The 15,255-nt window shown below is 35.3% G+C and overlaps 4 protein-coding genes across 4 annotated transcripts in view; 2 read left to right on the top strand and 2 right to left on the bottom strand.

The window, feature by feature from the left end:
* The first annotated feature begins 2,095 nt into the window (after nt 1–2,095).
* LOC102600563 (L-ascorbate oxidase homolog) lies at nt 2,096–6,131 on the top strand. The gene is made up of 8 exons (XM_006364457.2): nt 2,096–2,355; nt 2,469–2,578; nt 3,729–3,999; nt 4,230–4,332; nt 4,424–4,769; nt 5,006–5,371; nt 5,456–5,534; nt 5,658–6,131. Exons 1-8 carry the CDS (start codon nt 2,200–2,202, stop codon nt 5,850–5,852), a joined length of 1,626 nt encoding a protein of 541 aa, XP_006364519.1. The 5' UTR covers nt 2,096–2,199; the 3' UTR covers nt 5,853–6,131.
* Nucleotides 6,132–6,689: 558 nt separating this feature from the next.
* Nucleotides 6,690–8,650, top strand: LOC107058359 (GDSL esterase/lipase At5g55050-like). The gene is made up of 5 exons (XM_015303969.1): nt 6,690–6,948; nt 7,360–7,502; nt 7,629–7,850; nt 7,944–8,190; nt 8,427–8,650. The coding sequence occupies exons 1-5, from the start codon at nt 6,690–6,692 to the stop codon at nt 8,648–8,650; spliced, it is 1,095 nt and encodes a 364-aa protein (XP_015159455.1).
* A 417-nt stretch (nt 8,651–9,067) lies between these two features.
* On the bottom strand, nt 9,068–12,863 carry LOC102578955 (receptor-like cytosolic serine/threonine-protein kinase RBK1). The gene is made up of 6 exons (XM_015303981.1): nt 12,126–12,863; nt 11,932–12,041; nt 11,050–11,839; nt 10,367–10,603; nt 10,133–10,282; nt 9,068–9,621 (listed from the first exon to the last, which is right to left on the bottom strand). Exons 1-6 carry the CDS (start codon nt 12,375–12,377, stop codon nt 9,469–9,471), a joined length of 1,692 nt encoding a protein of 563 aa, XP_015159467.1. The 5' UTR covers nt 12,378–12,863; the 3' UTR covers nt 9,068–9,468.
* A 1,058-nt stretch (nt 12,864–13,921) lies between these two features.
* Nucleotides 13,922–15,255, bottom strand: part of LOC102600232 (coiled-coil domain-containing protein 124) — a 4,538-nt gene continuing 3,204 nt past the window's right edge. The window contains exon 3 of the mRNA XM_006364456.2: nt 13,922–14,270. Within this exon, the coding sequence (XP_006364518.1) occupies nt 14,256–14,270 (15 nt within the window). The 3' untranslated portion in view covers nt 13,922–14,255. The remainder of the gene's footprint in view (nt 14,271–15,255) is intronic.

Here is a 15,255-nt window from a genome sequence, read left to right as displayed (position 1 = left end):
GTTATATATTGAGTTACAAGTTAAAATTAATTTACTACTCTTATGATCTAGTTACATTACCTAAGGTAAATAAAAGGGAACAATAATAACAAAGGAAGAATGGAGAAGCTAATTCCCATGCATGTTTTCATCATCAACGTCAACCGAATTTTTTCTCAAAAAAAGGGAGGCAGTTTGTAGTTGTAATGTAGTCACAAAATTAAATAATATTTACGTATGGAATACGCACAAGAATTCCGTGTGTCTCGTCAATAATCACGGATACACCAAAGTTTCCAGCCTTATAAAACAAGAAAATTAAATAGGAACTAAATTTATGAATACAATCAACGCGGCATGCATAAGACTAGTATAGAAACTAGAAGAATCAAATTATATAAAAAAGTTGCATGCCAGCTTTACTGTTCAAACTTACGTCTTCACTTAATATGATAACAATATTTATTTTACTAATGCACTCCCAAAAATATTCTGTCATTATAATGTTTTAATATATTATGCAAATTAGTTTAACTGATAAGCTACTTGCAGTCACGAATTAAGTACATGTTCATGCATTATTTTAATTCTACAAGTAACTATGTATACTAGTACATATATCGATTAATCGCTTCAAATAACATTAAATAACTTGTCTCAGTTTTAGTATACTAATCTGATATAGATACAAGTATTTTTATCTCGTCAATAAAAACGAATCTAAAATTTTAACTCATGAGTTCAATCTTTCTATTCTTACCATTGACTTATTAAATTTTTGAATTGTGAATTTATAAACTATTAAATTTTTAATTTTTTTTTTCTTTTCCACATGGATTTTTATGTTTTGTTTAAAAATATTAAGGTACATTTAATATGAACAGAATTACTTATATTCTCCATCCTCATTATTAACACTTAAAATCGTCGTTATAAAATTCAAGACTAAAATTCTGACTTCGCCTCTGATTATTTCGAACTCAAACGCTAAGAAAAATTATGTAATAATTTTATTAAAATTGCAGTAACCCAATATTTTAACAACATCCACCTCTAGATTATTTCTATTATTTATACTCAAATTCAGTGTTAAGTCTTTTTTTTAAAAAAAAAAACTTTAGAAAGTTAACTTAAGGAAACTCTATGCTCGAGTGTACGTTCAGAAGCTTTAATTTGTAGTCTAAGGAACTCAAAGTGAGTAATCAATATTTTCCATCACACAAGTATAAATTTTATATATAAACAAGATCTATACTTATCCACCAAACAAAGTAATTTAATTAACCTTTATGTAGACGTTAATTAAAGTGAAAATTATGAATATGCGCATGAATTGATTACGGCTAAGTAATAGCTAAAATTTGTTAGATTTGTTTTTAATTTAGCAATCTAGCACATCGATCCATTTTTACAAACTAAATGAATTACTAATAACATGAGTTTTAACGCCTGGATTGAAAATTGTAATTAGTACTCCTAGTAATTTTTTGGACTTCTTCCAAATAGAGTATACAAAACAAAAAGACCTAAGAATTTTGGGATATTAGTTTTAGACAAGTCTAACCTATATAATCACAAAATTATAAATTTAGTCCTATAGTCTGGGTCCAACACGAGCATTTTATTTTATTTTTTGTTTGGTTTCTCATCTATGTCCATTATTCGTACTGAAAAATTTCACTTCAAGCATAAAACACTCTTTATAAAAAGCAATTTGAAAATCTCGACCTCTAATTATAAAAATGAATGAGTACTTATTACTCCTTGATAATATTTTTTCTTTTGATTTCCACTCAGGGTTTATTGAAAAATTTAACTTGGATAATTATAAAACGTTGTGTGTCAAAAACTATTCGGAGCAACAACATCGAGACTACGGAAGAAAAACAAGTGGAAAGTGAATACATGGTGGGGTCAGTAAAAGAGAGGATGAAGAAGCTACCTTTTTTGGTTGAGTTAGTTATACTACTACTAATTACTCAATTCATACTTATGCCAGCCTGGCATGGCGCAATGAGGCGTGTTTTCCATTCTGTTACTAATAATTAACTTTACGATATATGCTTCTTTTTCTTTTCAAATTCCATACGCAAACTTCAAACTTCCATCTCTTCTATATAAATACAAACAAATAAACTCTACATTTCTCATTTTTCCTTTATATATTTGTTACTTTCAACGATCATCGACCTCCATTATATATATACTTTGAGAGATCGAATGAGATCGGAAAATGGAAGAAGGTGGTGTTGGATTGCGCTACTACTGGCGCTGTACATGGAATTGGAAGGTGTAGTAGTTGCAGAGGATCCTTACAGATACTTCGACTGGAGAATCACTTACGGCGACATATATCCTCTTGGTATCCGCCAACAGGTATATAATTAAGGATATTTGACGAGATACAAACTTTTGATTATATATATAATAGTTTGTGAGTTTCTAAACGTACGTACGGATTATCAATTATACTTTTGGATGATGAACAGGGAATTCTGATAAATGGGCAATTTCCGGGTCCTGATATACACAGCGTTACAAATGACAACCTCATCATCAACGTCCACAATGACTTGCATGACCCTTTTCTTCTCACCTGGTATATTTCCATCACCTTTTTTTCATATATAAAATAAAATGATGTGTTAAAATATATTGATAGTGTAAGTATTCGTTATATATAAATTAGGTTCCATAATTAAACATCCTTTTATTCTCCTTTGCATGCATATATTTACTTATGAAATGATATAGCATCTCTTTGACACATTCTAATATCGCCGGATAATTAGGTCCATAATTAAACACCCTTATTGTTGTTTGTACACAAAGATCTTACCTTTTACTCCGTGAAATAGACGTTCAATTTTACACTTTACAAGAATACTGTAGATCATGACTTAATACTAAATATAGCATATCTATGTAAGTTTTCGTAAATGAATTTAAGCCTATAAAAAAACTTGTTCGGTTTAATAAGTGGTTTGTTGGAAAAGTAGTCCATGACGAAACGTCAATAGCATAAATGAAGAAACATAAGAGTTTCCTTGTGTATGCTACTAATTTCTTCATTTTCTCTTGGCTTTTCAAGAATATTTTACATACATCATTTGAGACTTTTATACTCAGCCGAACAAATGAAAAACATTTTTGATGAGTTGAAAAAATACTAGTATATTAATTTCTAAAATAAGACATGGGCAATAGATGTTATCAAGTATTTGACTTTTTCAAGATGAGGAAAGTCATAAAAAGCCGGCAATAAGCATTAACTAGCCGCATCTACGCTCCAGGGATTGTAAGTTTCTACCCTATAACTCGCATTATTTTTTTTCGTTTGTTAGGCACCTAATGTAATAGCCAGTTTGGACAAAATTTCAAATTTTGCTTATTTTAAAAGAAATACTTTTGGAGAATATCAAGTTTGTGTTTAAGTACTAATTAATTTGATTTTATGTGTTATCAATATTAGAGCAACAATACGAGGAGAAGCTATCGTTTTAGCTTATTGAAAACAGTTTCTGATACTACTATTCAAAAACACTTATTTCCTCATAAGAACTTGATCGTAGACATCAACTCCCTAAAATAAACACTTTTTAACTTCTCAGAGACTTGGTCAAATAGATCATAACACCCTGACGCCGAAGTGGTAAAAATGAACCAAACTATAATTGGATTTAGCAGTACTAATTAAGGAGGATCGTAATACGTTATACTAATTTACTAGAACAAAATTTACAATGCAGGAATGGACTCCAACAAAGAAAAAATTCATTTGAAGATGGTGTATATGGAACAACATGTCCCATCCCTCCAGGACAAAATTTCACATACATAATGCAGGTGAAAGATCAAATTGGAAGTTTCTTCTATTTCCCATCACTCCAATTCCACAAAGCTGCTGGTGGATTTGGAGGAATTAGGATTCTCAGTAGACCAAGAATTCCAGTCCCTTTTCCTGAACCTGCTGGAGATTTCACTATTCTTATTGGAGATTGGTACAAAACTGATCACAAGGTAAATTAATCCAACATCATTTCATTTCACTTACAAAGTTGAGGAAAGATAATTTCATTTTCTCGTAACCATACACCAGAAAATACTCGTACAAAATATTGTGTTGAAAAATGACTTTTGTCACACTAAAGCACCTTAATCTTGGCATATATATTTCCTTAATAAGGGAAGGGACTAAATTTAGTTTGTCTCGAGGATATTCGAGTTGTTGAGTTTGGATATATTTGCAGGTATTACAAACAATTTTAGATCGTGGAAAGAGGCTTACATTCCCTGATGGCATTCAGATCAATGGCCTCGGTCGTGATGGTGCAAAATTCACTGTTGAACCAGGTATGCCAAGAAACAAAATGGACTCTTTCTGTTTCAAGAACGAATTTCCACCTGTAGAATAATGAGCTGAAAATGGGTGATAATTTACCAGGGAAAACATACAGGTTAAGAATATCCAATGTGGGACTTCAAAATTCACTCAACTTTCGAATTCAGGGACACAAAATGACGTTGGTTGAAGTTGAGGGAACTCACACAATTCAAACTACATTGTCTTCTCTTGATGTACATGTTGGCCAGTCCTACTCAGTGTTAGTCACTGCAGATCAGCCTGCTCAAGATTACTACATAGCTGTTTCCAGCCGCTTCACCACTCAAATTCTCAATTCTACAGCCATTCTTCACTACAGCAACTCGAGAAAAACTGTTTCTGGACTACCTCCTCCAGGGCCAACCACTGATATTTCTTGGTCCCTAAATCAGGCGCGTTCTATCAGGTACAACACCCTTCTTGATTATTTTTTTTGCTGAAGTACATGACCATCTCATCAATAAAATTTTAAACTGTTAGAGAGAGCACACATTGACTTACTAAGCTATATCATGCCTCAAATGTCCTGCACGTTTAGACCTGTTTTTCATCTGTCACACACTTCAGCATTTATTTTTCAACAATGCATGTGATTCGGTTTATTCTTAAATTTATGAAACTGATTCATTCTATGATTTCCAGGACTAATCTTACAGCCAGTGGGCCAAGACCAAACCCTCAAGGCTCCTACCATTATGGTCAGATCAATGTCACGAGAACAATAAGACTAGCCAATCATGCTGGCTTAGTTGATAAAAAACAGAGATATGCAGTTAATGGTGTATCCTTCATTCCAGCTGATACGCCGCTTAAGTTAGCAGACTATTACAATATCGATGGAGTATTCAAAGTTGGAAGCATCCAGGATAAGCCTGCAGGTCGAAAAATTCACCTTGACACAGCAGTTATGGGAGCAGACTACAGAGCATTTGTAGAGATTGTATTTGAGAACAGAGAGAACATTGTCCAAAGTTGGCATCTTGATGGATACTCTTTCTTCGTCGTCGGGTAATTACACCTGAACATCTCAGTCTATACACAAAATATTCATGCACTTAGTTACTAAACAGTGACATACTGTAATTTTCACAGGATGGATGTAGGCAGATGGAGTCCTGCAAGTAAAAACCAGTACAACCTTATAGACGCAGTTTCACGCTGTACCACACAGGTTAGAATCAAAAATCAATTCATTAATTACTCAATATTATGTTTCATAATGCCATCTTTCTAACTTCTGAATACAAAGCACAAAATGTTAAGTTTTTTTTAATCTTGGTATTGGCTTTGACAGGTTTATCCAAGATCATGGACGGCAATATATGTGCCCCTGGACAATGTAGGAATGTGGAACCTGAGGAGTCAATTCTGGGCAAGGCAGTACCTTGGCCAACAATTTTATTTGCGAGTTTATACACCAGTTAAATCATTCCGTGATGAATATCCTATTCCAAAGAATGCTTTGCACTGTGGTAGGGCCAAGGGTTGAGCCATAAGAACATTATAGTTCTTCCAAAGACCAAGAAGAAGCACTTACTAATACTTCACAAAAGAAAAAATAAAAAGCCTTTTGTCATCTTTTCATTGCTGCTAAGCATTTATCACTTCCAACTATTTTACTAATCCATTCCCACACTGTAATTTGTATTATTGCTTATTAGAATTCAGGCATGTATCTAGCATTAGTGTTTGTATTAAGTCACTAATTATGTATAATGTTGTTTAAAGTTCCCCACTTACAAATAATAAGTCTCATAGAGTCTACACATCATGTGTTCCCTGTTGAGAGGAATGGGTAACTGTCACCGAAATAATTAATTGATAACTTCATCAGGAAAAAATACTAACCATCTTCAATGTAGAATAAGGCCAACAATAAAAACAAACATATAAAGACATTTCTCACTTGCTTCTATCGTAGTAACAAGAACTTCTCAATTTGCTTCATAAAGCAATAATAGAAATTTCCTCAAGACAATTATAAAGAGACAAATAATCCAAGTTGATAAATAAGCATGCCGAAAATGCATATGAACTGTTTCATCAGAATATGAAATAAATAATTCTAAACAGTGTGATTAGAATTAAACAAACCAACTACTGGGCAATCCGCCCCAACTTGGTTAGCAGGTATTCAGTGTCTTCTTCTGCTTTGGAATTTAAACGCATAACTCGTTTATGCTCAATTGAATAACCTATAAATTACCTTCTCTCCAGGAGGAAGATAGCGCAAAGGTATGTATAAATAACTCAAGCATACCAAGAACATAGATAGGAGAGAAGGAACTACACTAAAACAAACGTTGTTACCAACCTTGTTTTCGCCATGGAAAAGATGTGTCCTTTCTCTCTTCTTATTCTTCTGGCTCTATCAATATTTGGCCCCAACTTAGTCAATGCTGATACACATCGCCCAACCCCACCACCTATTTTCATACTAGGGGATTCAACAGCAGATGTTGGAACTAATTCTTACATCCCTGACTGCAAAGCAGCAGCTAACTTTCCTCATAATGGCATTGATTTTGTCAACTCAAGGCCAACTGGAAGGTTCAGTAATGGACTCAACAGTGCTGATCATCTTGGTTAGTGTTACTGAAGTTTTAGCATTAGATCTAAGGAATATAACCAATAAGATTTTGAGCAAGCATTCCTACTTATTCTACATGCATGTCGTATATTCAATCATTTCACTATCACTTTCAATTTATTTTATATGGTGGTGTTCGAGCTAAACTTCTGCACACCTCGACTATTTCACCAGGTATGTGCTATCTCCACCAGCACATGTATCAGGTAACTTTGCCCTGTCAACTAAGGATTAGGTAGATGAGAAGAAATCAACTAGTGATTTTGGTCTCTAATGGTATTTGAACACTAGTCTCGTATGGTTTTTACTCATTTCATTGACCGCTAGGTCACACCCTTGAGTGTGGACATTTCACTATTACACATACATTGCTAATGGAGATTAATCTTGTCCTTTCTAACTGCAGCAAGGCTTTTCGGATACAATAGTAGCCCACCCCCTTTTCTATTTCTTCACAGCCTGAAATACGGTCTTCAATTGGGTATATATCGAGGTGTAAACTTCGCCTCAGGAGGTTCTGGTCTCCTTGATGACACTGGCTTACAGCTGGTAAGCCTTTTCATTCCTAATATCTGAATAATATGCTCAATAATCATCTCTCACAAAAGAGTAAGGAAAATACTTTGATCACTCCAACGTCTAAATATGTATTCATACCTATCTCTCTCCAAACAGAATGTCCTTAACTTGCCACAGCAGATCAATCAATTTGTCACTGTGCGCGAAAATTTGATTGCTTCACTTGGTCATGAATCAACAAAAGCATTGCTCGCAAAATCATTGTTCTGTATCAGTACCGGGAGCAATGACATCTTTGTTTATTTCAAGACCAGGAGTACAATGCCTAAAGAAGAGTTTATCAATCATCTCATGGAAGCGTATGAGAACCACATAAAGGTTGGTCTTGTATGTGAAATTCTTCCTTCAATTTGCATAAGTAGAATCCCAAAGATGGTATATATATGAAGCTAAGACATCTGTATATAATAGACTTTGTACAGCCTCGGAGCACGGAAGTTTGGCATCATAAGTGTGCCACCAGTAGGTTGTTGTCCAGCCAACAGACTTTTGAATGGGACAAGGTGTTTCGAGCCCATGAATGATTTTGCCAGATGTTTCCATTCAGCTCTTGACAAGCTAATGTGCAACCTAACCTCAGAGCTACACAGGATGAAATATGCGCTTGGGGACACATACAAAATGACCATTGACGTTATAGATAATCCACATCCCTTCAGTAAGCACTTCTCTGGACAAATTACTCTACACTAAGGATGAAACGTTCTACAATTAAGAAAGAATTTATGATTATACTACAATACACTATCTATGCTACTAATAAAAGTTTTCTCAAGAGGATATGACATAAAATCCTATTGTTATGCGAACTAATACATATTAGATTTCATTCTCTTTACTACCATGTGAGTAGCAAACTAATAACGTGAGAATGATGTTTTCCTTGCATTTCAGACTTCAAAAATGTGGACACAGCCTGCTGTGGACATGGAGCACTAAAAGCCGAAGGAATTTGTAATGCAACAGCTAGTCTCTGTTCAGATCGCAGACAGTACATATTCTGGGACTTATTCCACCCTACAGACGCTGCTGCACGGTTGGCAGCTAACACACTTTACGGTGGTCCAACACTCTATGTTTCTCCAATTAACTTTGCTCAGCTGGCTGCAGAAAAATAGTGTCATTGAACCTACTGAATGAATGTCACAGAAAATTAATTTCTCCTCATAGTCTCTATATATTACTTCCAATAATTTCTATCAGTGGATCCTCTGCCTTAGAGGATTTGGTATCTTTTTCATTATGTGCGAAGATATTTGTAGTCACTCTATGCATCTCAATATTTTGTTGAGACTTGAGAGGACTGAGATGATGTTTCTGTTCTGTGATGTTTTATGAAATTGAAGAAATAAATCACCTTCAGGCCGAGCTTATATACCCCTCCTCACTCCCCCAGCGTAACCAAAAAGGAGGAAAAGACCCACACAGTTTCTTCAATTGGAATCAGCAAGAGAGAACCAATAATAATAGTAATAATGTAAGGGCACATGATATTGATCTATGGAATTAGCAAAGAAGAAAATTAAATTCTAGGTTAAAAAATTGTTGGCAATGTTATTCAAGGAAAAATCTTTAGCATATTTCTGAGGCAAAAGACAGAGCTTACACTTCAGGAATAATGTTTGACTACATAATGACATTTCTGTTGGTACTCTAATATCACTTTTACATAGAACTACAATTTACTAGAGAAATGGTTCCTCTAATTCCGTTTTCTCTTTTTGTCATTTTAATTTAGTGACTGGGTTGAGAGAGTGTAGTCCTCAACAAGGTAAGGTTAAGGTCTGTGTACACTCTATCCTCCCCAGATCTCACTTGTGAAATCACACTGGGTATCTTGTTGTTGCTGAGAGAGAGTGGTGCACTGATGAACAAACAAAACACCAGTATATATATATATATACCAATATATCATGGAAAACTCAAGAATATGTGATCAGCTATCCTCTATGAACATGCCTGCGTCAGAATCTGATCCATAATATCTGCACAAGCAACTTTCATCTTCTGAACCAATTCCATCAAGAAGCTCTTCTCTCTTTCTCTGCAGTTCTAACCAGCGCTCTGGCTCCTCAAACAAACGCAGGATCTGCAAACCAGCAAAATCTAAATTTTTTGTCTATTTCATCACCATTCACATTATTTTTAGCATCACTCATAAATTTTGATAGTGGCAATAATTTAGTTTCCATCATCATGAACTCACAAGGTTATGTCAGTATATTCCTGCTAGTTTATGCCAAAGTATGTTGAGTTTATCAAACGAGAAGCAAATTTAAGTGTATACTTTTGTTTTCTATTTGTCTAGAATGGGATTTGTAGATGAGGCTGAAACTTTCTCAGATTTAGAATCCTTGTTTTGCATTTTGTCGTAAATATTACAGCACATTCTTAGAGCTGGATACAATTGGTGAAATGCTGCTTTATTGATCAAGAAAATTAGAAGCAAAATCTAAAAAAATCCAGTTAATTATGATTTAAAATTCATCACAACAAGCAACTACAAAAGAGTTCTCTTACAATTGGTTAGCAGGCTATTGATGACGTCAATATTAAGGAAAATGATTCAAAGAAAGAACAAGACAAAGAAAATGACTAACTGTTTTCATTTTTGGCCTCCTTGAAGATGAATGCAAGAGGCAGAGCCGTGCTGCAAACATCATTGTTTTCATCTCATCTTTGTTGTAGTTCTCATTTATGTCAGGATCAACAAGACGGTCACTAAGACCACAACTGAGCAGAGACCTTGCCTGCAATTCACATTATCTAGAGTCAAATCATTGAAGAAACATATTTTATCTTTTGCTGTAGGCATACATGCTTCGTATTATTACCCACAACACTAAGCTTTCATGATGAGCTTCCAAGTCTTTTTCGATGGCTCGTTTCCCTGTGATCAATTCTAGCAGAACCACCCCATAAGAGTATACATCTATCTTCTCATCAACTTTGCCATACATGATGTACTCAGGTGCCAGGTATCCAAATGTCCCAACAATGTGAATTGGTTTCACACAAGCTGAATCTTGCTGAGTTTCCTGGTGTACCACTGCTGCTCCAAAATCTGATAGCTAGGTTTCAGCTTCAAAAATCATTAAGTGTAACAAAAGTGGATGTAGAAATTTTATCGGCTACAGGCTACAGCTTATCCGAATCGATCATCTAGGCATCAGATATTCATAAAAAGTTATTGAAGTAAGAACAAATCCAGTCTTCACTTATGTGGCCTAAAAGCAACTAATAGGTCTAGAATTCACCAAGTAATTGATATGAACACCATGATTCTGTCAATCTTTTTTCTATCTTTAATGGTCCCAAATATGCTTAAGAGGCTTATCATAGTTATAGAGGGGAAAACCAAAAAAAAGGAATTAGATGACCCTTACATCTCTTAGTAGACTAGTCAGCAAGCATCTCACAATAGCATAGTTTCACAATGGAAATCAGTGTAACGCATACATTCTAATGAATATGAGAAGCCATCTAATGTAGGAAAGCAAGCTAATAAGAGACTTACTTGTGGGTGGCAATCATCAGATAAGAGAATATTTGATGATTTCACATCTCTGTGAACGATAGGAGGGGTTTGAGAATGGAGGTACTCCAATCCCCTTGCCACTCCTATCGCAACTTGCATCCTTGTGTTCCAATTAAGCTGTTTTAGTCTTTGCTTCAGACTGTCCTTCAGTAGATTATACACGATTGCTTGCATATCCTTACTGTAACTGTAACCGACAAGCTGAATTAAGTTCTCGTGTTTCAGATTACTCAGTATTTCAACTTCCTGAAAAAGATCATCCTCGGCGTATCGTGTGTTTTTAAGGACCTTCACTGCTGCAAGCTGGCCATTCTCGAGATTGGCTCGATAGACTTGACTATGTCCACCCACTCCGGTCAATAAATTGGGACTGAAGTTGTCTGTTGCACAGCTAAGTTCATCCGTTGTGAAGCGTCTGGCGCAGCCCATTGATTCTAAGCAAGCTATTCTCTGAAACAGACTCTTAGCTGTAGCATTATTGAGCTTCTTGTTTCTAGGAAAAGTTGCATTTCTATTCGGCTGTGATGAAGTTGTCGTTGAAGAACATGTCATTGACAAAGATTTTTGAATCTGATACTTGTCTCTTGACTGTGTAGAGCTGCTGGACACTGACAGAGAGGACTCAGATGATTGAAAAACTTTAATGGGAGCACCTTCTTGGGAAGTCCCCGGCCTCTGGAGTAGGATTTTTCCTCCATTATCCATTACTAGAAGGGAGCAAGTAGGAGGCAATTCTTTCAAAATTTTGCCAGCAATCTGATCACTTGGCCTGAACATCAAAAGTCTAAATGAGACAAATAGAGGGAGAGGAACCACCGAATGGATACCTTTAGACAAAAACAGGAGAGGAAAAATGTATACCTGGAGCTGCTGCATCCTACGGCAAGCATTGTGGCAAAGTTTATACGTACTTGATTACTCAACTCATTTATGTAGGTCTCTCCTGCACAAACCTTGATTTGAAAATCCACCTGAAAGAAAAATATTTGTACACTACAGAATTAGCAATTTAGCAAACAATTGGTGGGCATGAACAGTTGAGAGTGTAAAATGACCTTCTTGGATTTACATAGATCCTCATGAATGTGAAAAGTATTTGGATCAAATGTATCATTTGGTTCTTGTACATGAACAGACAGAACATAGTCCCCGGGCATTACGACTAAATTGAGCAAACGAAGCAGCATTTCTCTGCTGCTGTTATCGGATTTGAGACCAACCACAATTGTTCTCCTCTTGGCCTTGGGAACTCCCCTGCATCTCAGGAGTGAGGAAATTCCTCCTTTGGCACTTGAACTACCAAACATTGTACACACTCAGAGTCAAGGGCAACGCCAGCATGCCTATCTAAACATTGAACGAATCTTGAATCGTTTTCAGGGTTTTGCTTTTATGTTTTAAGTTACCTGCATAAATCAGAGCAACCCTGACGTATAACAGCATAATTTCTAGCTGTTCCTGGGATTTGTGGTCCTTCACCATAAATTCCAGTAGTTCAATGTTTGGTATTAGCATTTACTATAAAGTTGATATAAGTACCATACTACCATTAAAACAGAATTAAGACAAAATTTAACTCGCTCCTAGTGTGCCGACATTGCAATTATGAGTTTAAATGTACTACTTCCATTTTTTACAACTTGTGAACCAACGAAATTTTCAACGCATTCGCTTGGTGCCATTGCAACATACCTCCTATAAATTAGTATCAACATTATTATTTATTAACTCGGCAAGTGGGTGAAAGAAGAATTTTTCCTATTTGCCTTTATTTTGGTGGGCAGAATTGCTAATATGCGTGGAAGCTGATTAAGACATTACGGTTATCAATACAGCTCTCACTGATTTAAACTAGAGATAGTTAGCTCTTAGGAAAAAAAAACCAGAAAGAAAGATGCAAGTTATTTGAAATTGTCGCTCTCCTCTGTCCATAATTACTTGTCCACTTTTGAATTGACAAATTTAAAAGTATGTGATTTTTGTAATTTGTCCAATAATAATTGACATAGTGAGTTTACCATTTTACACATATTAATTATGAAATGGATAAATTGAAATTTTAATATTTTCAAGAAATTCTATCTTTTTTAAAGTAGTTAATTGGGGGTATAATAGGTAAAAAAAATTTTGTCATTTCTTGATTTGTCAAAATGGACAAGTAATTAAAAACAACTAAAAAAAAAAGTGGACAAGTAACTAGGGACAGAGAGAGTACTAATGGATGAAACCTCATTCAAATAGGTAAAAGTTTCTCAAGTTCTCCCAGAATGCATGAAGGAATGATATTCAATTTATTTTGGCGGATGTTGCACACAACGCAATAAAAGCGAGTTTAATGGGGCACCAGAAGTTTGGTTATTCATCAATTCATTGCGTGCAAAAGCTCAATTCTGAATTCTGATAATGGCTCTCCTTTAATGTCTCTTTATTGTGCCCTACTCATGTGATACCCAACACAACATACAAACTCTTTCCAAGATGAGTTCCTCTTCTACTTTGTTTGTGCTCAACCCATTCTCACGAAACAATGTACCTGTCAATTGCCATATCAAGACTTACGCCCAATATTTAGTTACTGATGTAGATACCTTGACCTCTTACCTAACCTAGATTAGCTGTATAACATGATCTCTACTCCTATCCACAAATTTGACTCCTAAAATAGGCAGGCATCCACAACTCCAACTGATCAGAGTCATATCTGCTGAAAACAGAGAGAGAAAAGAAACGGAAATATGATCGTAGAATTGATGAATTCATGCTACTAAGCAAGATATTAATAATCTGATACCTTTGTACATTTTCTCTTCATACATTTACTTGCATTCCTCCTATTCAACCTTTCGGCTACTGAAAAGCGTCAGAAAGTTGTTGATTGGATTATTCACGGTCAAATACAGAGGACTTAATTAAGTATGTTATTTACCGTAAAACAAAGGAAGAACATCACGAGTACCATGGTGCAGACATCAATTGTCATAATACAGAGGGGATATAGTATCTAATTAGGAAGCATTACACTTAAACCAGAAGCAACATGCTAGAAGCACACCCCAAACATCTTTGGCAGAAGACTGTCAACACCAAGCAGGTCACGCAATATACCATAAACATATCCCCACCACAGCAACACCTTTCTCAACCCATAGGACTATTGCCAGCCACATCAGCACAAAGTGCACTTATTACTTATCTGCGACCTGCACAAATTTAAGATCATAAGATCAAGCAATGCTCCGTTATAAATACTGCAAAAGGCTGAACATGACAGTAACTCAATAGGAGGGAAACCGAAAAACCCCAACTCCATAAATTATCCAGCATCCATTTACTGCAGATCAAACTATTGACTACTGACACTTCCATTCAGCAAAGCTCTTCAAATGTCTCTTGTATGGAAATCTAAAGCTTTCCATCTTACTTGATAATCAACGCTCAGGGAGACAATTCAATAATTGAGGGTTTTTGGCTTATTTTGTCCCATAACTATTTTTTTTTTATGACAAGGGAAACCCGCAGCCGCTACCCTTTGGGTGCGCACAGGGTAAAACCCCCACTCCTATGCAATAGCTCGCAAAACCACATAGGAGAGGTAACCCGCACTAGGCAAGCCCGGTACGACGAGCTCGACCCAGAAGGCAAACCCCTTGCTTTCGTTGGCAAGGGGTTTCGAACTTGAGACCTCCAACATGGAAGTCCCATAACTATTTTAGGTCCTTAAAAGTGGAATATCACTAGAATTGTTTTCATAAAGGTAAAATTAAACCAGGGAAGGAAATGCAAGGCTTCTTGAGAGCAAAAATGCTTATGTAATTAAAGTAAAGTAAAGTGAAATAAAGATGTATATCCTTATACTTTAAGCTTTTCGGTGAAACATGACTCCAATTAATGATGTCGAAACAATGGTTTTTAGCACATTACATAACATGTAATGTAGCTTACTGTACCTACTTTAATGTTGGTGGTCAATAAAATTATATGTCACTAATTAATACTTCCTCCACTTCATTTTATGTCTTAATTTGACTGGCACAGAGTTCAAGTATCAAAGACTTTTTAAATTTATGGTCTTAATTATGACATGTGAGTTGTTGGACCAAAAGAAAGACTAAAAATAGAAAATACTACGTATTCTTTTTTTTTTTTTTTTTTTTTTTTTTTTTTTTTTTTTTTTTTTTTTTTTTT

The sequence above is a fragment of the Solanum tuberosum genome, unplaced genomic scaffold (genome assembly GCF_000226075.1).
Source record: "Solanum tuberosum cultivar DM 1-3 516 R44 unplaced genomic scaffold, SolTub_3.0 scf00500, whole genome shotgun sequence".
In the NCBI taxonomy this organism is placed as follows: Eukaryota; Viridiplantae; Streptophyta; class Magnoliopsida; order Solanales; family Solanaceae; genus Solanum; species Solanum tuberosum.
This window is presented reverse-complemented; position numbering and strand designations above follow the sequence as displayed.

What these genes read in the sequence shown, in the direction of transcription:
- LOC102600563 (XM_006364457.2), top strand. Translation starts at nt 2,200, where the DNA reads ATGAGATCGGAAAATGGAAGAAGGTGGTGTTGGATTGCGCTACTACTG. An exon ending in AAAATTCACTGTTGAACCAG is followed by an intron (nt 4,333 to 4,423) that starts GTATGCCAAGAA and finishes ATAATTTACCAG; the next exon opens with GGAAAACATACAGGTTAAGA. An exon ending in TTTCACGCTGTACCACACAG is followed by an intron (nt 5,535 to 5,657) that starts GTTAGAATCAAA and finishes TGGCTTTGACAG; the next exon opens with GTTTATCCAAGATCATGGAC.
- LOC107058359 (XM_015303969.1), top strand. Translation starts at nt 6,690, where the DNA reads ATGGAAAAGATGTGTCCTTTCTCTCTTCTTATTCTTCTGGCTCTATCA. An exon ending in ATGACACTGGCTTACAGCTG is followed by an intron (nt 7,503 to 7,628) that starts GTAAGCCTTTTC and finishes CTCTCCAAACAG; the next exon opens with AATGTCCTTAACTTGCCACA. An exon ending in CGTATGAGAACCACATAAAG is followed by an intron (nt 7,851 to 7,943) that starts GTTGGTCTTGTA and finishes TGTATATAATAG; the next exon opens with ACTTTGTACAGCCTCGGAGC.
- LOC102578955 (XM_015303981.1), bottom strand. Translation starts at nt 12,377, where the DNA reads ATGTTTGGTAGTTCAAGTGCCAAAGGAGGAATTTCCTCACTCCTGAGA. An exon ending in ATCTATGTAAATCCAAGAAG is followed by an intron (nt 12,042 to 12,125) that starts GTCATTTTACAC and finishes TTTTTCTTTCAG; the next exon opens with GTGGATTTTCAAATCAAGGT. An exon ending in CTGATGATTGCCACCCACAA is followed by an intron (nt 10,604 to 11,049) that starts GTAAGTCTCTTA and finishes GCTGAAACCTAG; the next exon opens with CTATCAGATTTTGGAGCAGC.